The 24,433-nt window shown below is 40.6% G+C and overlaps 1 protein-coding gene across 3 annotated transcripts; it reads right to left on the bottom strand.

The window, feature by feature from the left end:
• Window positions 1-1,186: 1,186 nt before the first annotated feature.
• jhy (junctional cadherin complex regulator) lies at window positions 1,187-24,341 on the bottom strand. 3 transcript variants are annotated; one of them, XM_020620617.1, is made up of 10 exons: window positions 23,834-24,341; window positions 18,683-19,104; window positions 15,218-15,926; window positions 10,816-10,911; window positions 9,541-9,977; window positions 9,096-9,289; window positions 8,992-9,062; window positions 4,301-4,387; window positions 2,816-2,978; window positions 1,187-2,519 (listed from the first exon to the last, which is right to left on the bottom strand). In XM_020620617.1, the coding sequence occupies exons 2-9, from the start codon at window positions 19,057-19,059 to the stop codon at window positions 2,940-2,942; spliced, it is 2,010 nt and encodes a 669-aa protein (XP_020476273.1). In that variant the 5' UTR covers window positions 19,060-19,104; window positions 23,834-24,341; the 3' UTR covers window positions 1,187-2,519; window positions 2,816-2,939. The 3 variants fall into 3 exon arrangements, with proteins under 3 accessions (XP_020476273.1, XP_020476270.1, XP_020476274.1); XM_020620614.1 differs by having other exon boundaries at window positions 8,992-9,289; XM_020620618.1 differs by lacking the exons at window positions 1,187-2,519; window positions 2,816-2,978; window positions 4,301-4,387 and having other exon boundaries at window positions 9,062-9,140; window positions 9,226-9,289; window positions 23,834-24,340.
• Between the last annotated feature and the right edge of the window lie 92 nt (window positions 24,342-24,433).

The following is a 24,433-nucleotide window of genomic DNA, read 5'->3' as shown; positions in this document are numbered from 1 at the left end:
CTAGTCCTTTCAAGAGTGACGTTCAGCAAAATGTGGTTCCCTAATCCATAGTTTTTGTTCTGACGGCATACTGGTGTTCACTCAGTCGTTTGTCAGGTGTCTCTTGGTGTGTCCGATATAGACACAATTACAAAGACAGGTGAGGCACAATTGTGGTGTATTGTTTTATATATTTATCTAATGTTTAGATCTAAAATTTCTGTCTCGTGCAGTACACTGGAACAGTGTTTTTAAATGGTACTCAAACGTGTACATGTACTCGCTGCTCTTTTTAACCTTTCATTTCCATTCATAACCAAGTCTGCGTACATGGGAGGCTAAGCAGCTGGTCCTGTGGTGCGGGCGCAACAACCTGATGCCTGAACACCTGAACACTCTCAAAACGTTAGGAGCCCCCCACCAGAGGAATCCGAATCATTGAGTCTGTTCTCTGCTCATCCATCACTGTCTGGTTTGGCTCAGCAACCAAACAGTAACAGACTTCAGCGGACAGTCAGGACTGCAGAAAGACCCATCGGTGCCAGCCCGCCCTCCATAGAGGACCCGTACACCTCGCGGGTCAAAAGGAGGGCAGAGAAGATCCCTCACATCCTGGACACAAACGGTTTGAACTCCTCCCCTCTGGACGGCGTTACAGGTCACTGTGCACCAAGACAACCAGGCACAGGGACAGTTTCTTCCTATCACTCCAATGAATACTGAACCCATGACCTGTGGTATTTGGTAGCATGTAAAACGTTGCACAGCTGAGGATGTTCACACAACATACATCATTAATCCAGCACTGACGTTTTGCATTATGTAAAAAAAGCCTCAATTCTACTGTCATTTGGGGTAAGAGGGTTAGTTAGAAGCTCTTCAATATAATAAGGATTGCAGAATTGTCTATGAGATTCTGTAATATATTTCCCATAATCCAAAACAACTGCTCCTCCTTTATCTGCAGGCTTTATTATTATAGCATAATTGTCCTTCAGTTCTTTTATTAGGGCAGAAAGCTCCACTGAAGAGAAGTTATTTCTGCAATCATATGGCATGGATTCAGAAAAGAGTCTCCACCTTTTTATTCACTTTTTAATTCAGATCAGTACCTAAAGTGGTGAAGCAGCAGCTCCTTTAACAGTCAGTTAATGCTTGCGCTTTGCTTCTTCTTTAGTAGCTCAGTACTTCAGAAATGTGGGTACTGAAAATTAATTTCACTTTATCTAATATGTCTTGGTGACAGTTTTGAGAATGAGTTCTACTGAGGCTTCTCTTTGACAAAAGTCTAATGTGACTGCCAGGATTAGTGCAAAAACAAATTCCAAAATCCAAGTTACAAACTGACCATTGTAAATATACTGGTGGCATTTCTCTGGAATCTATGGGCAACACAAACACCAGAAATCATTTGTACTGTATATTCTTGATATTAGCATTATCCATTCCAGGAAACCAGACACTTAGAGAAGTACATAAGCTGAGTTATTGTAGAAGTAACGGAGTGGGGTATCCACTAGGCCTACTATAATCATGCTTCCTGGAAACTGAAGGGACAACAAGAGGCAATCAGCCTGCTTTCTTTGCTTGACCAAAGAGCTCACAGCACAGCCTATCATCTCTGCCAGACATGACACTGTGTCATTATGACATCAACTGTTCAGACATCAGGAAACAATGTGAGTACTTAGTTTATTTTTTGCCATAGTGTACTTCATATTAACTGCAGAACATTGAGAGAGTTACCTAAAGCAAATTAGACCATGGTCGAGCTCACTGGGAGTGTCTGTCTGTGGACGCTACTGCTTGTGTTCTTCTTCAGAGCAAAAACCAGATATTTTTCCAACCATGTTAACATTCTGATACAAAGCATACAGTATGTGCATGTGTTTGTTATGTATTTTTTTAACTGCTTTTTGACAAAAAAATTTTTGTTGGTTTTAATGTAGAGGGCAAGAACGTTAGTCATTATCAACAAGCTTCCCTCTTTTCTCCTCTATCCTCCTCAGAAACTTTGACATTTTATGTCCGTCTGTGCTCAGAGAACAGCGCCCTCTATGTGTGCACCAAAGCTATCCAATGTAAAACATGACCTGGTAGCACAGTGTTCAAAGTAACACAAGGCACTGGCTGAGGCTGTCAGGCTTTTCAAAGATTATCTATATTTCCAGTGCATGAAAGAGTAATGCATATAAAAGTATATGTATGAATGATTTGTTGATATGACACCGGGCCTAACTAATGTAATGAAGCGGCATGTTGTGACCCACGTCTCCTAGGCCTGGGAGTATAAACATGGGTTCCATGGACTGTTTACACGAACAGCAACCTCAAACAGCGTGTATGTTTTTGAAGACTGCCACAGCCTGCTTTTCTTCTTCATGCCGTTTCCTAAGGAGTCCCAGCGTGGCCAGCTGGGACACGTCCAATTCCTCCAAGTAAGGATCATCGTCAGTGAAGCCTCCAGACGGGTGTTTCTGTTTCTGCTTTGGTTGAGACTGTACAGGGGGTTTGGCTATAGTCTTGGCATATTCCAAGGCCTAAAATTGACCAAGAAAAAAGAGAGACATGTACTGTATGCTGTACATACGTATATGCAGATGTACTTACTACTTAGCGTCCACAAGCTGCAAAACATCTGTCCACCACATCACGTTCTGTACATGTCGTGGTTTTGTTTCTCTAATGTACAGTGTCTGGTTCTTTTTCATTTTGCTAAGTCAAAATGTGTCTCTCTCAACTAACCACAAACAGACAGTCCTGTTCTGAAAGAGGTGTGCTACAATTCTCTCTCTCTCTCTCTCTCTCTCTCTCTCTCTCTCTCACGCTCACACACCTTAATCCTGGGAACTTTCTTGTCATGGCCTTCCGGGTCCTTAGGCAGAAGAAAGGGAATCCTACTTATCTTTTTGTTCTGCTCACAGATCACATTTGAATACAGCTTCTGTCGCTTCATTTTCTCAGCATGATGATGGTGAAATAGTGAGAGGGGAGTGTGACAGAAGAAAGGGAGAGAGAAACAGAAGCAGATTATAAAACAGGGTTTAATTAACTGAGCCATTTCTCCCTTAAGGCCCTTCTCTTTGTGTATCCCCTCAGCAGAGCCTCTCCACACTACACAACAAAACCAAACGGTGCTGTCCATTCAACATTTACACATATCATTCACTAACAGGCTTGGCCCTGGAGACAGACAGGTCTCAACGTGGTTTAACCTGTCCAAACACATATATCAAAGCATAAATATCTCTTAACTTAAGGGTACTCTCATTTGCTTTGTACATGTAATTTTATGTGTGAAACAACATGGGGGCCTTTGAACAATGAACTCAAACAATATGAAGAGGGTCAGCGGATACACAATGCTGATAGTGAACGTCAGTATTTAGGCACAGGAGACAGCTAATCATGTTTGTCCAGCTGAATTTTAATCACTCTTTTCTGTACAAGTTACTCAGCTGACACTGCCTAAACACAAATCAGTATAACCTGTAGGGCAGCCTTTGTATCATGTTCTTCTGTATCACTCTCTTTTTTGATAAGAAAACCGATTAAAGGCCAAAGAGGCTCCAAAATACGGAAAGCAGACATGTGGATGCTACGTACATGCTGTAGCAGATTTCTGACTCATTAGTGCAAAGCAAAAACTTCTGGCACAACTTCACCTACTGCCTACTGTGTATGGATGAGGAAAAACAAATAGTTGCACTATGTTGAACAGCTTTCTTGTTATTGCCTCACATTAGTGACAAGCTATAATTCATCATAAGATGGATGTATACATACAGTGTATCCATATGTGTGTGTACCTGTTTGGATGGGTCAGTCTGGCTTATTTTTCATTATACATACAATACACATTGACCCTATGTTGCTGTTTTATTATAAATCATCTACTCAGCATCCTCATTCTTCAAGATGTTGTTTGGATCTGCATTTAATCAATTATATTTTTAATATTTGAGGAAAATACCTGAATTGTTTCTGATATATTTTATGATCATGTTCCATACATACAGTAAATCTGACCATCTCTTCTTGTCAGTCTGTAAGGAACCTGCAGCACAAGAGTTTTCGCTGGGTGTCTTAAGATCTCAGTGTGGGGCACACACCTCTCTGGAAGTTTTCCACCTTACCAAAACTAAAGTTTCAGGGAAAATACAACCAAGACTGACCTATCAGCAGTTGTGATCCAAAATACAGGATACACTACCACCCTCTAAACACCAAGGTCAATACAGCCAAATTGTATTCACAGCCATGTAATCTAGTTGTGCAGCTTCTGATATGACAATGCCCAATGTTGCAGGTCAGTACTTACTGTCTTTTCAATGGCTGCATAGTCAGGACCCAGACCTCGCAGATTTATATCTAGGTTCAACTGCTTGTAGTCTTTCAGAGAGTATGCCTGAGAGAGACAGAGAGAGAAGGAGAGTCTGAAGTTTGAATGCTGGCAATAGCCAAATCCTATTTGTGCTATCAAACACAAAGTGACACTTTTTATTACTTAATTTGAAGCAGACCTTTGTCAAACTGAACTTGATTTTATGGCTGTCAAAATGGCACCATGACAAAAACAATAAATCCCAGACTGCAATTTTGATCCAATTTCATGGTGCAATTTTGATGTCTCTCATAGGATTCAAATGGTGCATTGAGAAAAATAAAATCACCAATAATACAGGAAATGATAGACATATGCCTGGCAGCCAACAAAGTGAGAGAGGGCTTCTGTGTGACTGACACTGTCTTCACTAAACATCTTGTAACACCCCTTCCTTTCTTCTTCACAACAACATGTGGACATGTACAGTATAAACACTGATCAAACATTACAAAACACACTACACTATAAAAGATTTCCAGAAGGTGCTCTGTTAGTTGAGAACGATGGGTGAGGGACACTACTGCATCCCACTGACTGTATATAAAAGCTGTGATGTCACCCACTGGTTTTCTGAAGAGTGATTCTGAAGCTCAAGCTTGGCCACCACCATATTGGTAGCGCTTCAGTTCACCTGCTACGTGTAATCCAAAAAAGGGCAAAGAGGTGGAGTGTAAGTTGAGCTTGCTAGACAGCTTGCGACCAGATACCTATGGCATGACCCTTCTGCTTGTCACTCAAAGCAGCCACACCCTTAATTATGTGTAATTTTTAGTCTCGATATAACTTAAATAGGCCAGTTATAAAATGTTCACCCCCTGTACAGTTGTCATGGAAGGAGAAATTAGGTAAAGAGACTAAAATCTTTTTTGTACCAGGCTGTAAACATGTTTATTTCTGATGGAAAGTTGAGCATTTTAACATGGGAGTCTCTGGGGATTGACTCCCTTTAGGAGTCAGCCTCTAGTGGCCGTTTGAGGGACTGCAGGTTTTGTATGGAGAAATATATATAAACTAGAATTATTGCTTTGCTGTTGTATGCCTCTGCTGACCTGTCAAATTCACAGAAATGGAACAGACATGAGGTCTGGTTGGTTCTGACTTCATATTCTACCAGCTGACTAATTCCTCATCTTGCTATGTTTCTCCTGTGGAACCAGCTCCCAGTCTCAGTTTAGCAGGCAGACACCCTCTCTACCTTTAAGATTAGACTCAAGACTTTCCTTTTTGATAAAACTTATAGTTAGGTTAATATAGCGTTGTTGTTTTTCAATATAATCCTAGTAGGACAGTGAGGGAGGGTAGAAAGGTACTTAGCATGTTGTCTTCTGACAGCCGTCTTGGTAACTGGCAAACAAGGGGCCTGGGCCGTCCTGTTGCCACCGAGTATATTTAATGTACCAGTGGTTTCTATTCAACAGGACGGCCTTCGCTTGGGCCCATGTAGTGGTGTCTATGAAATGATTAGACATGCATTTCGGATAGGTTTGGTTTGGTGGACCATCCTTTAGCTATAGACCTAGGCTGAGGGCTGTACTATGATGCAGAGCTCTCTCCTCTCCTCTCCTCTCCATCCATCTTGGATGGTGCAATTTTGATGTCTCTCATAGGATTCAAATGGTGCATTGAGAAAAATAAAATCACCATATATCATATATGTCATAATTACACATCACTAACTTTGTGTCTCCTCTCTCCCGCAGTGTGTCCTCTCTCTCTCCCTGTACCTTTCTGCAGGTTGCTCTGGCTCTGGAGCTCTATGTCTCTGATGAGCACTCACTGGCCACATCAACCCGACCAGTGTTTGATTGTTTGTTGTGTCTTGTTGCTTTTCTTTTCTTTTCTCTCTCCTCTATTCACTTACCCCAACCGGTCGAGGCAGAAGGCCGCCCACCACTGTCGCCAAAGGCTTGCTCAAGGGAGATCTGTTGGATTTGCCTTTATAATTATAATAATAATAGTAAGGTCTTTGTAAAGTGTTCTGAGATGACCTTTGTTGCGATTTGGTGCTATACAAATAAAACTGAATTGAATTGAAGTGATAAAATGCTGATTTTGTCATAGCCTTGATGTGGCTGCTGAAGCCCGGACCTACAGTATGTGAAAGTTAGTATGCTAACAAACTAAAGTAAAATGGTGAAGTAAGCTTGCTACTGGAAACATCATCATGTTAGCATTGTGATTGTGAGCATGTCGCTGACCTTAGTATTTAGCTAAAAGCACTTTAAAGTGCCTTAGATTTGTGATTTTCCTGCCTATTTAGATTTGTGTTATTGCTCATCTACTTTGACCTTTGACCACGCTAACAGAAACATGGCATGGCTGTAGACTTCTGATTTAGTTTAATGACATTTTTATATTAAAGTGATTCAGGGATGCTTGCTTGTGCACTGTTGTTCATTGATATCACCTCTCAGTCAAACAACATGTTCTGTATTATGATGTCTTTTTCTGTGGATGTTGATAGTAAATTTGCATCTCTGTAAGTAGTGCTCTTTTCTGTTTGCTCAAGCACAGTGGCTGTCCATGTCATGCTAACTGCCTAATGTATTATTTAAGTATTACTATTTTATATTCATTTGTGCATCAGTGTTATTTACTAGGAAGATCAAAGTTCATTAACATGGAACTAGAAACCTAGAGTGTGTAAACAGTGTGTGAGCTTTTATTAAAAGAGTTCACCTTAGCACCATATACAGCTTTTTATATAGTGCATATACATAAAGTGCTTTCCTAGGCACACTGGTGGTGAGCTGAAGTTCAAGTAATACAAGTAATATGGCCAAAGATACATAGGTACTGCATACCTGATCCTTTGCAGGTGCTGGTGATGATAATGCTCTGTGTGTGACCATGTGTATATGCAATGTGTGCATGAAATTCTCAAGCTACCCCAGACAAAAGAGAACTAATCATTCTAGATTGTACTGGCTCCTTTTTGGAACAAGGATTTCAGTTTGCTTTAGTCACTGGCCGTGCACACAACAGGGTACCTTTCTTTCCAAGCCCTCTCCCCTCTCTCCCCAACCCCTAAGTCCCGCTCATCTGCTTTCATGCTGTAGCCAAACTGCTTTACAAATAGAGCCTGTAATCTCGTCAGACATGATGGCTAACATGGTGGAGAGAGATGGGAGGTCAAGGTGTGGGGAGCGGTGGGCGCCACAGGAGAGCTATGTCAGGCTCCAGTGTGAATACAGCTACATACAGTTAACCATACTTTGTAGCCTTTCGTGGGTCCACCTAATTCAGTTGTTATTGTTAGGTGGTATGGAAAGTATAGAACACTTAGCACTGTTAAAAATAACATTATTAGCGTTAACATCAAATAAATAGGATACATTGTACATATAATCAATCTGTCTGTGTTGCTAGCTAAATTCTCCTCTTTCCTGCAATTGTTTAAAATATTAATATTTTAAAAGTTTACACAATTGCTAAGGTTAACCTCTCCAGAGACACTTGACTAGTAAAACAAAGTATTTTTGCAACAGTAGGCCTATTTTTGTATTTAAATACAGTATACCTTGTACATTGTTTTCATATGTTATAACCAGAACCAAGCTTCACCTGTCAAACAAGTACTTCCTGGAGCCATGACATAAATATGGCTACTCTGTAGACTAGTATGGAACTACCTTGGAACGGGCAGGATTGCTGAGTCATTACTCAGGACCCAACTGCACAGCTCGTTCTCACAAATCAAAGGAGAGGGTAAAAACAACAGCCAAATCATTGCAATGATCATGCAAATGGACATCTTTAGTGGCCCTGTGCCTCACAGCCTCTCTCCCTTCTAATCACCTTATCCTCTAACACATCTTCAAATGGTTTTTCAGAGCTTGCAGCTCTGCGGTTTATATAGTCATCATCTTATAGCAATTAAGTGTATCTTAGTAGAGCTAGACAATTAACCTGATGTTTTGTACTCTTATTCGCTGAAACACTCTGGTTGGATTAAGCAGTCCAGACAGCTGAGGGGATTACTGGGGACTTCAAAGGGGCATTCATTTGTGTAACCTCTGGTGTATGTGGGGATTAAAGGGGAATACCACTCTGTTTAAGAATTCATGTGTAACTTATGTGAGGTGAAACTGCACAATGTGTTATTTTTCTTCAACAGAAGTATTCAGTATGCTTTGTGTGAAATTTTGGAACTTTGAGCTCTCTTTAAAATAGCCTGTAAATGCTTGGGGACAATTGAATAGGGTACATTTTTGTCAACTTTTTGTATATACTCTACATGGCTATTACCTCGCAGACAAACCAAGTTATTCCATGTCACTGAATGTTTATGTCGCAGCAGTAAGAACCAGCCTGCAGCCTATTTAGTTACCATTTAAGGCTACATAGTGGAATTATGTCAATGACACAATTTTCATGCTGATTTGAGAGCACATATTTTCATTAAGACCTGTGCCAGCCACTTTATAAACAATGCATAAATTCCACACTAATTGTGAGCATGTGTATCTGTGTGTCATACAGTAGATGGCAGACATAAAGATAGTTTTAGACAGACAAAAATACACTACAGAAACACATATGACTCTTCTACAGCAAAGAAAACATTTCACCACTTAGTGCCTCTCCTTTCAGGACACAAATGAAGCTCACACAGACACACCAACCTTATAAGTAACTCTTGTCCTCAGCTGCTTCTGTTTCTCCATCTGCAGCAGGTAGCTGTTAGAGGTGTTGCCATGGAGGGGGTAGGTTGTCTTCACACACTGACCAGGGCTTAGCTCAGGATCTTTTCCTGTCACTGGCTTTCCTATAGCTGGAAGAACTGCGTAAGAATGTGGGCTGTGTGACAAAGTATTAGTGGGTGTCCAGCGGCAGTTTTGTGGAAGTTTAGTGTGAACCTCATTTGGACTCCAATTCTGGTCCTCTCCTTCATAAGACAGCGGCGCATTTAATGCACTTGTCCTGAAATGCAAAGGTCCCATCATAATCCATAAAAAGTTAACATTTATATTGTGATATTTCAAATATCATTATTACAATTGTATATATGGCATTTGCTAGACATATTTTTAAATTCATTTTCCTTGTCTCAGTGCAGGTTCTGTCATTTTACGTAGACCACACCGCTGTGGTCTAAGTTGTGCGTTGTGATTGCTGTAGTGTACAATATATCTTCTCATCTCTGGTCACTAAAAACAGTATAAATGCTTCACCTTTGCCACTGTTCAGGGCTACTGTCCAGGTGTCGGTGGTGACGTTCGGCATTTAGCCATTCCCCAGACATGTGGGTGCTCTTTCCTGGATCTGTTTGTTGATACCCTTGGGACAAGGATGGTTGTACTTTGGATTCAAGGCTCCAAGGATGATGACCATGAAGAGATGCTAAGCTGATGGTGGCATCCTGGCCCTTCTGCTGGAGCAAGGAAAGAAGCTGGGATGAAGTGTTGAGACTGATGCTGAGGTGGATGGTGGGGGGCAAGGGCTGTGTTGAAGTGGTTGTCGGAGGTTGTGGCTGAGTTACAGCAGGAAGCCTTGCTAATGGTGAGCTCAAACATTCTTCCTGCTCAGCTTTGACCCCTGGAGCAGGGGGCTGCTGTTGTCGAGAGCGGCTGGGATATTCTTTCCACTGGGCTTTCTTCCCTTTGATGAGCTGGGTGACATGGGGTTTGAGGACAACATTTTTTCGTCAATGTATGTTGGCAATAAAAGATCGACATTAGTGTTAATTCACAAAACCAAGACACAAGGCAAAATCCCAAATGCAATACTGTTTAATACCAGACAAGCACCTCTAAATATGGGTCTAATTTTGCCACTGTCATATTCATAAATGGGTATTATGTGAATATTTTAAACTCTTCTGAATTTCTGTGAGATATGCTAATTTGCAAAGTATAGCATGGGCTATTTGTGAAGGCAACATAAAGAGCAAAGCATCAGCTCCACAAATTCAACAAAAGATGAACATGAGCTTTGAGTAAAAGACACAATTTTTTCCAAAGTATAAGAAGGGGTGGTGCTCTTCTTTGCATGATCTGACCAAATTATTTAGCAGAAGGTTTATGAGCATGTGCCTCGTGCATCTAATGCTGCTGATTTTCACAAACACCAGCTTTTCCCATTCCAGTGGAAAAATCATACTCCTCTGCTTGGTGGTGTTAAGGTGGATGATCGAGTGTTAGAAATAATAATGCTTCTCCGATCCTTTCCTTTTCAATCTGATTCCTCTTTTTATTTTAAAATTACTTCTGGCAAGCCCCACTGCAACAACATCATCACTGAAAGGGTCCACATACCCTAAAGCAAACTAAAAGCCAGGCTGTTAGTGTTCCTGCTGTGCAGCGGTTAGGTGACCCTTACTACAATGTAGCTAATTATGCTTCCATACAACACGATGCTGCAAAACAAACTAGAGTTTACTAGATTATGGCACTAGGATTTTTGACTGACATTGTCAACCAAGTGAAAAGGGGGGGGGGGGTTCCTACCTGCAACTGCTGTGTTTTCTGGAGCCACATTAGCTCAGGATCTGAGCTATCCTCTTGATTTTCTGTGCTGGCCGTTTCTTTAGAAGAGTCATGCGCCTTTAGATAGAACACACAAAGCAAGCAACATGCTGATACAGAAGAACACTGAAACAAAAATCCTTTATATTTTTTCTGTCCATGAACTACAAGCCTTTGTTAAAGCCTGGTAAAAACTACACATCTTCACCTATGCAGGGGGATCAATATTGCATTCATTACCATCAGTGTCTACCATATTACACACATTTACTGTTTCAGTTATTCCTAATGTATTGTTTTGTGGAAATATCTTCTATTAATGCTCTAATGAAAATCAATTAGTTAACTTGCAAACTCCCCTCAGTGGCAGAGGACCATCTGAGTGGATCAATGGTATTGACAGGCTGAAGACTTTTCCACTGAATGCTACTAATTCTGTGAGATTCAATAGCTGAAGGTCACAAAGAATCAGTGGATTGAATTGTAACAATATCTATTAATAAGTGGGTTTGTGATTGCATCTAATAGGCTGAGGTGCTACTCTTATGCTGAGATACCACAGAAAAGTTCAGGGCACCACCCACACTTAAAGCTGCTTCATTATATAAGCTGTAAGGTCCTTCATATATGGCTTTCAAGCTGATGCTTTGTAACTCACCATCCAAACAGGGGAATCTTTCTTTAACCTCTTAAGTCCTAGGGTGCTGAAAGGTGTGGCTGGCCTAAACATACATACCCAAAATAGTACTGTGCGACTGGACCCTGTACCGGTTCCCTAGGGGTTAACAGGTTCAGTCCCAGAGAAGCTTTAAGACATTTGGGTGCAGTTACAGACAATCCTTTGAAGATTTGGAGCAGCTGTCAGTGACTACTATATGTTCGGCAGTGCACGCACACACTCACACACAAACACTTTGTGCCTCTCACCTTTACCTATTCCCCCTGCCATTGCCTTTTGTCCCCCATTATAAAAATCCCAATCATTTCAAGCAAATGATCAAGCCTGTATTACATTTTGAGCACGGTAAGCTGTGTAATATCTTTTCTATTAAATTGGGAGGCACCTAATTGCTTCTCTGCGAGACGCTGTCACAACAAAGTCTGGCAATTGCAGCTAGCTGTATTACCTCCTGTACCCAGGAAACATCTGCTTTTCGCAATGAAGACTTCAAAGGGGCTGTGGATCTTGAATTGCATTTAGCTGCTATTGTGGCCAGCCCAGGTAATCTTGATTAGGTGTTTAGACTGAGGCAGGGTATACAGTGGCAGAGAGCTCCCTAGAGCTTTGGTCTAAAGCTATTAAAAGATTGTACATTATGTTCCCCTGGCTTTGAAGTGAGGGCCCGCAAGAGGACAAGGAACTCTGAGGTCTGAGTGCAATAGCAGAAGATTGATCTGCTGCTTCTGTCTTTATCAAAGGAGGCCCAAGCTCCAATGAAGCCAATCATTGCTACCGCCGCTCTGCCACTTGGCTGGGCTAAACATTTGCTGCATTAGGAAATTGTGTACATTTAATAACAGGTCTAATTATCACAAGTTGCCTTCAGATGGCCACTTTCTTCAAAAGACCAAATGGATTATTGAAAAGGGCCTAGCCATTGGCTGGACTAGACTCATATTGATTTGTGAAACTGATGCGATTTACAATGTGGCTATCTTGTGCAAGGAGAAACAAACAAGCTGGAGGAAGCAGGGCAAGCTTTTTGATAAAAGATTACAAAAAGGTGTTTTTGTTTTTTTAAGATGTCTCTCTCTATATATATTTAATATAGAATTTTCCAAAAATCGAAAACTGATGGAAGAAGATAAAATTCTCATATTACTTCTTTGATCATCAATAAATGGTCTTATACTTGTATAGCACCTTTCTACGCTTTTTTTTTTTTTACAGCACACTCAAAGCGCTTTCACATTATTTGGCCATTCACCCATTCGCACTCCCAAACACTCACACATTCACACACCGGTGACATCACCGGGAGCAACTGGGGGGTCAGTGTCTTGCTCAAGGACACTTCGGCACGTTGACTGGACAAACTGGGAATTGAACCGCTAATCCTCCGGTTAGGAAACGACCCGCTCTACCTCCACAGCTGCTCAATAGCTCATTTAGTGTGTGAAACTAAAGAGCAACAAACTAGAGAACAAAATCCAGTCTGACCATGAGACATAACCTGAAGACACTGTCTTATTTAGTCTGGGCATTTGATTTCAGTGTGTTTCAGTGTAATTTAACAGTTAAACAAAATGTACCAAGTCAAAAATTCAGTCTCTAATTATCCAATAATACAGGTCAAAGAGAAGTTCCATTGTGGTGGGTGTGTGGCTGCAGGCTAAGCGGGTGGGCGGTTCTGGAACGCACAGTTGAGTCTTTTTGTTGTGTTAGGTCTTCTGATACTTCATTGCACCATAACGACCGATGTGGCTGAACAGAGATAACACTGACAGACATCCCAATTACTGCAAGCAAATAGGGGCCCTTAGCTGTCTTGTTGGCACTGAGCAGATTAAACTGTACCTGTGGGTTTCAGCCAACATGGTGGCCTGCGTTTTGCCCATGTAATGTTGTCTGTGGAATCACTGGATGTACATTTTTAGAACAGTTAGGGTTGAAAAACAGTTCTGCATGTTATGAGGCACTGATGATTTATGATAGCATGGCCTGATACCCTTTTGGGACCAAATGATGGGTCAAACATCCTTTAAACACTGAGTTTGCAGAGGAATGCTAATCCAGCGTATGGCACACTGTTAACTGTCATGATGTTAACTGTTTTTTATGTTACTTTTTTTTTGGGAAACCTGACTATGTTAATTCTGGTGTTAATTATGTTTTCATGTGGCTTTCCACGTAGGCTTGTTAATCACAATGTCGCAACACACTGTTTATTTTATTAAAAAATACAGTTGCCTTTGCTTCACAACTTTTGCTAATAAGCCTTGCTGATATGTCATGGTGCTGCAGTAACACACACAGTTCATGGATTAATTCTGTAATGAAAACAAGAAACAGACTATGCAAATTGTTGCCCCTTTCTTTTATGCCCTGTGCCCCCCATTAAGACACGTCTTTGGGGAGGCAGGGCAATGGAGAACTAACAAGTGAATTCAGAGGGAAAATCACAAAACATAAGGGTTCAGGAGAGGGAAAGGCTCTGGCTCTGTTTACCATTGCACAAAGCTAACGGCTCTTGACTATGTAAATGGTGATGATATGAGACATTGTAGAGAGCTGGGGCTCAGATGGGTGAACAAGGTTGGGGGTATTATATCCAGCAAACAGTCTTGTGGCCCGACAAATGGGGAATGTGGGCCATCCTGACCAATTATGCCACTGTGCCAGGTGCAGGGATGTCTAAGAGCCTATTGGTAACCATGCGTCTCTGATGTTCCTGTTGTACACATCAACTCATAATAACCACTGCATAGCCAGGCATGGCTCTTTTCATATAGTGGAGGAGAAGGCAGATGAAAACAGCTATGCTCCTTTGCCAAATTAATTTTCCAGACTGGGTCAGAGCAACATCATAGGACATTTTCTTAGTTGTTGTCTGAGATGACAATAAAGGGTACCAGTATTATTACTAAATGAGCATATGTTTGGCTGATGCAGAAGTAGGAGAAAAAAAAAACAACAACAAAGAAACAAACAATCCCGGCCTATGTTCTGCTCACGAGACAGCAGTATTCAAGCAACTGCTCATTAACAGCGTCTCCAAGATTAGAATAACCTTTTCAACAGTAAACATACTGACATTTGCCTACTTTTCTTATCACCTGAGTGCACAGTATATACAGATCTATAAAAAAACATTTTAAGAAACAGCAGCATACTTTGTGCATCTGCACTGACGACCCCCACAACTGACCTCTGTTTAGATCTGAATACCATTAGTGAATCTAGCTAAGGTTCAACGGGTTAAGTCACTGCAGTCATGATTTACAACTACTACATACCGCATAAAATACATACCAACACAACATTACCACCATCTGTATGGATCTAAGACCTGTCAATCACAAACTCTTCTGTTCATTTCCCAAAACAATTTCAATAGTAAAAGATAAAAGGTAATTTAAGGAGGCCAGTAGATTCAATATTATATCTTTTTCCAATAGTTTCAGTATTCTGTCCCCAGTCAAACTTATTCCTAAATCAAGTAAGTGTAACCATAACTCGGCAGTCCAAGAATCATTAGCAGTGCTAGTGCAGCTCCTAGTGTCTGTTTTCTGTAATTGTAGCTTATTTCAAGAGAGCTGCGTAAGGCTGAACATCACTGAGCTGTCTGCGTTTGCTATCACACTTAAAAACATCAACTTCTCATTCAGTAATTTTAACCATAAGCAGATACTACTAGTTGAGGAAACTACATTCTATACACACCTTATTCACATTATGAAGGGTCTCCTGCTTGTGTGTGTGCACCCTCACATAGGAGCCACTTCTGGACGTGTTGCGCCCTAGAGTTATTTTGTTGCGTTCCACTATGTCCTCCTTCTGTCTTTCTAGCTTTTTGTTTGATATAACCTTAAGATTTGCCAAGGTCGATGCGCTCATTTTCTGTGCTTCAATGGTTCCTCCTTTTGTGCGTCTCAGTTCTACTGCACGTAGATCTCCTGTCAGCTCAGAAGCCCTGCTAACATTTTCACCAGCACCGTCATAGCCATTCTCACGTTTCTTTCTGAATCCTCTCTGTAAAGTGTTGTCACTCTCATTTTTCGTGGAAAAGCTGGGTGACCTTAAAAGGTCAACTTCGGGTGATCTAAGTTGAAAAGCATGGTCATGACAGTGGGGAGATGTTACTGAGCTAGTCTGACCATCTTGCGGGTGCAGGTGGTACGGCTGGGCAGACTCACTGTCAGTCTTCTGAGGAGTCACCACAATTGCTGAACTTGTGTCAATGTATGCATAGCCTCCATTTATTTTGAGTCCCTGTCTGTCAGCACGTGACTGTCTAGATTTATCCTCAGGGACTTGGTAATATTCCTCGGAAATCAGCGGACTCCCATGGAAGTGGCCGCTTCTCCTTAGGTTGGTCCTCCAGTTGGGGTCATAGCGCAGGTCAGAATAGGCATCATAAGACAGCAGCTGGCTGTGAGGTAAAGAAAGACAACAAGGATTATATGTTCAACTAAACCAGCCTGAGATTAATACTTTCATCACTAAGTTACAGCTCAATTGCTCAATTAATTATGCAAATAGAAGAAATTAAATGGAATTATAAAAAAAGACTGTGCCCATACACTGTAAGTACAGTATATTCTTAATGATATTATTGGTAATTAATTTAATTGCTGATAAGCAGCTTTGGTAGTGACATTTCCATATCTAAAGGAGGTTTTACAGACACCTGAATGTCACACAGGCCTTTATCGAGAGGTCAAAGGAACAAGAGGCATTACACCGTTATTAGAATCATGATGTCGTCAAACAAAGAGAGCTGGGCTTTATCAGAGACTTCTGAAATTGAAACAGATGAGGGGGATTATGAGCCCGTATTTACAGATAATTTTCGTATTTTCACCTCTAGGATCACTAATGAGAGTGTATTTGAGAGCTACTAGCGGGGGAATGGTTCACAAATGGCAATTTTCAGCTTATGAAATGGCTTCAAAATTGCAGGCTAAAATGCTCTTTCTGATGGTGATGAAAAGATCTCATTAAAATAAATAGCAGAGAGCCTCTTTGTTGTGCTTACTGGGAGGACGAGGGGAGCCTAATTCTCCTTCCGTGATGTTGTGCATTGGTGAGAGAGTTGCCTAGGTGTAGGACACTTCACTTCGATGAGGCCAAAAGGGTAAGGGATGTCTCTCTAATGACTCAGACAAGTTGGAGAATGCATTATAGCCAAGATGCAGCTGGCCGTGACACCTCTAACAGTGGCAAAACACCACAGCTCATTATTTCTTGCCCAAGATACAGACGCCTTAATACAAAAGCCAGTGGAAATACTGTGACAAACATCGAACAGGAAAATGAAAAAACTGGTCATACAGAGTATACACAAATATCCTTTTGCAATATGTGGAGTGAGACAGGTGTAAAATATAGTAAAAAAGGGATGAATGGAGTTGCCTAAATAGGAATCTTTTGCTTGAATGAGGAATGCCCTTTGGGTTTGTAAACTATGCGATGGCATTGTGTGAAAAGGCTTACCCGCTTTGAGGAGGCAGTAGAGAGGACTATGAGAAGATGATAATGGGAACGGGACTGTGTCCACTGCCTCAGCTCTATGAAATGGAGCCTTTTGTGAGAATATGTCATGGTCATTTTCCTCTGAAACAATGTACTTTGGAAGCAGACCCAGACTTGGCGGGCATCAATCTGCACGGATTAATGATGGGGAAACAGAGAAAACCCATTTTCTATTTTAGGGGAAAATGACTATCAGGCAGCGTCTGGACTGAAGAGAAGAGAAAACAACGGTACGAGCCGACCACAGTACAAAAACAGATGAGGCGTTGTCCTTACCATAGATGCTTCCCTCTGCTCCCTCAAAAGAGAGATCTCTTGTACAATAATGATAACCCTTGTTAATGAACCATGAGTGACCACTTATTGTGATCCGCCCAAACAAAACAAAAATCTAATTGACCTCAAATGAAAGCTGTTATTCTGAAAGCACCTGAATTAGGCCATTCTCACTACAATGTATGATCAGTCCCTTCATCTCATTAAAAAACTGACAGTGTTACATTGATAAGTGATGAATGAGGGCTATTTATCTTTTATCATGCTGTTTAAAAGAAAAAGGTTTGTTTGCTGCTGCCATTCTTCTTGGTGCATTTCATCTAAGCAGTACTATTATCTGCTTAATTTTAATTAATTTGTCATAAACAGTGAATGTGACAGTCCAGTTCAATAAGCAAATTGAACAAGGTCGTCAAGCACAGATTTCACTGTGCTGAATAGTGTTTATAATGATACATGTTTACTGAATCTCTACAAGACAAGGCTACACAGCCAACAGCGTGATCAGTCAGCGCTTCTTCACAACAATATATATGCTCCACTTATTAAATTTAATTTAGCAAAGCTATTTTTATACTGTTGTCACCAAAAAATAAAGGCATCAGGTTCTGTTTGAACAGTTTTTAGCAGTTGTGCTACTAACGTTATTACTACCACCTACTGGCCACACTGCATAACTACGAGTATCAAAATCAGTTCTGTATTGTCATTCAGGATATGTCTGGGGATATTCTTTATTTTTCTTATTATCATCAAGTTTCATTAAAGACCAAAGCCAATTTGTGTTGTCAGTCTATCCAGAGACTGATATGTCTCACTCTCCTGTGCCAGAGCTCTACTTTTGTATAAAAACTATTAAAAATCTATCAGTAAGCCATATTATGTTCCTTTCTCACCCATGAACACACACACACACACACTGTAGTTTATTTTGACTCAGTCTCACACACCACCTTGCACCAAATTCACACAAAAATATTTACTCCTGTTTTGAATCATGTTTACCAAAAATGACAATGCCACCAGATTTGGAGCTGAGTGACACAGACAGAGAGAATGAAAGAGATGAATTAGGTCAGTTGGCTTCAGTCTTTTTGTGGAGTTTGTTAAAAATAGGAAGAATGTAGAATACTGCCAGTCCTATCTTTTAGCCCAAATCCTAGTTTTACTGATCTGGTTGAACTTCTAACTTTGCCACCCTGATATACAAGTGTACTCACAGTGTGGTCTTTACCACCTGATCATTGTTAGGTGCCGTGTGCTTCATGTGCAACAGAACACACTTCTATCTGGAGCTAATGCTGGCTGTGTACTTGCTCAGATGTTATCACCAGGAGTTGCTATTTTGCTGGACAAAACAGAAATTGTGTAACTTACCTAGTTCCCTGTCTTTCATCTATTTGTGTATCCAAATATTCAGTCTGTAAGAGGGTGGGGTGCCTCTTTGCAGGAGGGTGTGATGGTACTTCTAGGCTATCATAAACCTTAAGATCTTCAGTTTCTTTGTCACTTGTATCTTCATCCTCTCCATCAAAGTGCTGTAAGTTGTCAGTATTCTCCTTCAGAGGCAGTACATATCTGTTTTGATCATGGTAGCCAATATGCATGTGTTGCTGTTGGTACGCCCTCTCTTGGGCCAAGCCCTCGGAGACTGACTTCACAGAATCCCATTGGGTGGCCAGAACTGTTTGTCTTGGAGAAGGATGCCCCTCTTGTTTGGTCTTCAGCACTCCATGCTTGAGCTCTTGATCCATGTTTATGTTGCAGGCGGAGATTCTGCTTCACAGAGATCTGATTACCTATATGGTTGCACAAAATGTGGCATAATTATAATAAACAACAGGCTGTATGAGAAGCTTAAGTATTTTGAACATTCATACATTTATTTCATGGCTTTGAACTACACATTTCTGCCTGTGTTAAGTGTGGTTCTAATATATGGAGTCCCATAAACCACACTTTCCACCAAGCAAATCTGCCATAGGTACTTTCAAGTTCACAAAGTGCACTTACTGTAAATGAGTCACTGAATTCTTACACTATGTCAACACTGTCTTTGATCAATCTTTTATACACAGTACAATGTTCAAGTGACTTATTTTGCCAGCATCTGATGAGGGACTCAGCTTAATTTCTGCTACCAAGCCACAGTTACTAGCCGTTTTTACACTGAGATCCCACACTACTGCTGTTCCAAAGAGTCGCCAATATCCCGCCCTTGTGCTGTTCATACAGATCAAGCTAAGGGCGGTATAATCGCGGGTCAGCCTGTGAATTCAGACAGCAGGCCGGCATTCCGCACCAGAGGTGAGATACGAGGTCGCTCTGCGTCAGCTGTGATGTAAATTTTAGTCTACAAACCAAAAAAACAATGGTGGGAGAGATAACTGCTGATGTAGCTTTGTTGGCTCTACAGAACCCACAAGGGACTGAACAACAAATCATACACAGATGAATATCTTGAATAAATCAACTGAAATAAATAAATTAAATTAAACATATATAACCAGGGGATTAGAGTAAATCAAAGTGACTGATTGCAGATAAAAGATTCCAGGCTCCTTTACCACTCATGCAACCCAGGGATTTCTTAAGTGTGGATATTTCATATTTAAACGCAACTAAACAAGGTTGCCTTTTACTCTATTTACATTTATGAATATAATATTTTGTCAAAATTATAAAATTATTGACCAAGAATTCAACATCTTGTAGAATACTGCCAGTCCTATCTTTTAGCCCAAATCCTAGTTTTACTGATCTGGTTGAACTTCTAACTTTGCCACCCTGATATACAAGTGTACTCACAGTGTGGTCTTTACCACCTGATCATTGTTAGGTGCCGTGTGCTTCATGTGCAACAGAACACAATTTGATGTTTTCTAAAGTAAAAGGTGCCAAGAAATCAATTTTGGACCTGAGCCAGTCATTTAAACATGCCCAAAAGGTTTAATGTAAGATTACAATAGAAAAACAAATGATCTGTGGTCTCTGCTTCAGAGCTACAAAAAGTACAACAGTTATCATCCATATTAGAATTCATTCAGCATCTTGAAATGCACCTCTTTGGCTTCAGGAATTATGGGGAACGAGATGTACCTCTTCCTTATTTCACAAGCCATATGGCCTAAGACCATCAAATACATAGTTTCTTCTTGCAGGTGAAGGATAACATATATTAAGATGCTGAGCTCTGATAAAGGAGTCAGAACATTGCTCATCAACCACATTTATGTTGATGATCTTTAAAGGACATATTATTGGCCTGACAGAAGAGTACAGAATATCCTGTGACACCATCTGTTTAAGCTGGAAGGGAACAGCATGAATAATCCTCTCATATGTATTTCTTGGTGAAGATAAGTTGTATTTCATAGATAGTTCAGAATAGGACAATAAACTGCCTCTACCATCCATTAGATGAGCAAGAGCGGAGTGAAAATGGCCCGCCATTCCGGCTTTGCACCTTACACACAGAAAACCAGAGGGAATAAAGGCGTACCAATCCTGCCCTACAAAGGTAGTGTCTAAGGGGCTACTGGTTATTTTACTTTCTTTGTCATAGTAGGAAAGGTGTTTCTCATAACATTAAAGATGGCTCCACTCATGTTACAATAATGCTGCATTCACGCAATGTGAGCAGAATGGAACGTATTCATGCATAATTCAGAGGTAGTGTGCACTAGTGCTTACCTTGTAGTCACACCAGGTACATAGGCTAAATTAGCTACATTGGTTTGGTTGTGTGTTTATAACTGTAAATACCAAATGAAACAAAATACAAATAATGAATAAGCCAAATGAACTGTATTACTTTTAAAATTCAAGTTTTTTGTTCACAACTGCTTCCTTAAAATGTGATGTTACTTCACAAAATGCAAGAGCAAAAATAAAGAGCCTATATTGTCCTCAAATCCTAAATATAAAATAACTTGCTGCTACCAAATATTAATACAGTATGTAATGGAGCCTGTTCACTGTGAGGTCAGCTAACATGGCGAGCCCGGGGTGAGGGTGTATCACTGTTTCCAGTTAAGGGCTGCACTGGGGCAAATAGATTTAAGAGCAAAGCTGCAGTCCATCATTTCACTGAGATTGTTGACAAAAAAAAAAGACAACACCAGCACCCACTAGAATAATATTTATGACGTTGTAAATCACTTTTGTTCACAGTAATATTAATTCTCCCTTAGCAACCTTCAAAATCAAATGGTTAGCATCCAGTAAAGATAAATAAAAAGTGATGGACAACAACAGCATTAATGAATGTGATTTTCTCTTCCATAGATTGGTAAACAACAGTACGTGTACTGATGAAAAGAGATGTGTAACACTCTAAACAAAGTGGGTAACTGAGAAACCCCATATTTTAACTGGCATAATGCAGACATAGAACCTTTTCTAGCCTTATAACAATTTTCTCTGACACAAACAAGGCATTAACAGTCATGCAATGTGTTTTTTAAACTTACAAAGTAGTAACATCACTCCCTTTCAAGTAGCTCCAAGGTCAGTAAATCCAACCGGTGGTCGCTGCATCTTCCCCCACACGACCACATACAGTCTCAAAGTAGTGAAATTAATTACAACAGGTAACTTAGCACTGACAATAACATCATGGGTCATTAATTGTCTCATTAACCAGCAACACATCACATGTGGCAGACACACTGGCCTCTAAAAGTCAAAACAAACAGGTACTGTGCTCCAGGGGAATCCAGTGTTGATGAGCTGATCATTCACTGCTCCAGGGGGGTTCACTGGCTGGCGGTAGGTTAGACCTGGTCAGGTAAAACAGCGAGTCCCTGTACAGGAACATTCCCAGACATGCAGTAACCTCGGGCCCTGTATTTTTCTCCACATCCTCTGGTCACAGTGCAGCAGGAGGGAAAATATATCCACAAAACTGCACGCAGTCGAAAGATTCTGCTTTTAAAATGGCACCGTTGGGTGTCAGGCAAGTTCACATGAACGCGCAACTGCCTGGAGATTGTGACCAATCAACAAGATCCTTAAACTATCATCAGGTAATACTTTATATTGTTAGAAAAAATAGTCTTGGGAGTGAGAGTTTACGAGACTTGTATAAACCAGTTGCTTCTGCATAGAAGTATTAAAACACACACCTCATTTTTTTAGCTTTAGGTCACGTTTAAGATGATAATTCACCATTGTAACATTGTAGATAAGTCAGAAAACAAGGAAAAGCACCATAGGCTCTTTATCTAGAATCTTTTCAACTACTATAACTTTTTCCACCCTTAATAGCATGTACATGACTGCACTGATCGCTTCCCCAAATAGATAGCACTGCTTCCCATGTCACAGTCACACTGACCATAAGCTCCTAAAGGGCAGTCCTAACTGGTAACATAGTTTAAAAATATCCACAATCTGTTAAACATCACTCATTAATGGCCGTTGCTTTAGATTGTATGAACCCTGTGATTATAATAACGAGCGGAAATGAGGATACATCCACTGGAGGAACAATTGCCGTTGTGACGTCACTGTGGGTTCCCTGTGCGTTTTAACTTCATGGTTGATATTTAACACCAAAATGTGATGCGATTGGAGGATTACCTTTAAAACACTATTTGAAACGCTCTCATATGATTGCGTTTTTTCTGGTGTACACATGTTCAGTGATTCTCTCTTCTTCTAACATTCCTATCACATTGTTTAGTTGTAAAATGTTCAAAGCTCTCTAACTCATCCCAGCACATTCTGAAACACCAGTGGTGTAAAGTCTAAAATTCCATTAGTTATGGTCATGATTTTCTTCATTTGACAACAGTTCCGACACAATGCATGAAAACATTACACCTCCATCTTCAGAATGATCTGCCCGTCTCATGTGCTGAACATGAGCAGCTTATCGTGAAACACTAGCATAGAAAGCGGGGTGCTACCGAGAAGTACTCCACTTGTAATGAATCTAGATTATGCAGTATGCTTCACTTTTTGAATTACGAAAAAAACATCGATATTCAAACTTTTAGTTGCACCTGTAGAACTTGTTTGGCAGTGAAAACTGATTATGAACGTAGGCTAAATCTGCTTAAAGCAAATTAGTGAATATATGACGAGAAGTTCTTGTTCTTAAAACAAGAACGAATCGTTTTTGTATTATAGTGGTGAAACTGTCATGGCGTACACATACCAACTTAAACAGACTACATCCATTTCTATTCAGGTGAAGTCATTTAGACACCTGTGCACCTCAATTTGACACCCGATGGAAACGTGTTTTAAAAGCTATCAAATCAAATATGAAAACGGTGGAAAACGTTTGGGAAGTGGTTAAGAGTAAGCCATCGTAAACGTATGTCCTCCTTTGTCTTTGCTTAACGCTAGCAAAAGCGCCAATTACGTTATAACAGCTATCACATAGGCTAGCTTGTTTTGCCAGACTCGACCCCCGATATAGGTTATCGAATGCATTTATTGTAATGCTAGTTACAACAGCAAGACAACCGAACAGTGCGTGTTACGCAAACATTAAGGCAATAAACTGGAAATACTCACCAGTTTTCCCGGTTAATGGCCTACTATACACAACACTGCAACCATGGAGACACCGAAGCAAACGCTGAATTAGTTTCCAAGACTCTGGAGCAGGCAGCCAACTGGTTAGGTCGGGTTCAGCATCTTCAAACAGGACTACTTACACTTGTCAGGTACAGCTTAAAGCAGAAAGAATCGGACTGACCTCAAGGACTGCATAATGAACGTCCGACCTATGGAAGTTAACACCAATCCACAACGGTGTTCTAATGGTTCCCCCAGAAAAGCTCAGATTTTAAACTTTGAACACCCAAATGAGCGATGATGTACTTCTAGCAGACGTACAGTCACAATTTGGATTCAGCAGCTAAGCTCCACTTGAATACAAGCAGCTTTGGAGATTTAGGCCAAACAGGCCTGCCTACGTAGTACCAGACAGACCTATGAAAATTTAACACCCAAATGGGATGCAGACGTTATTGTGCTAGAGATGTTCCTGCCAAGGAAAGAGCCCCTCACGCCACTTGTATGTCACATTCAAACAGGTAATTTGTCTCTTAAATATCAAGTCTATACTGGAAAGGACAAAAGCATGTTTAATGAGCCGTTTGATCAGATTCA

Source organism: Monopterus albus, unplaced genomic scaffold (genome assembly GCF_001952655.1).
Source record: "Monopterus albus unplaced genomic scaffold, M_albus_1.0 scaffold243.1, whole genome shotgun sequence".
In the NCBI taxonomy this organism is placed as follows: Eukaryota; Metazoa; Chordata; class Actinopteri; order Synbranchiformes; family Synbranchidae; genus Monopterus; species Monopterus albus.
The sequence above is the reverse complement of the archived record's forward strand: the minus strand, read 5'-3'. Positions and strand labels throughout refer to the sequence as shown.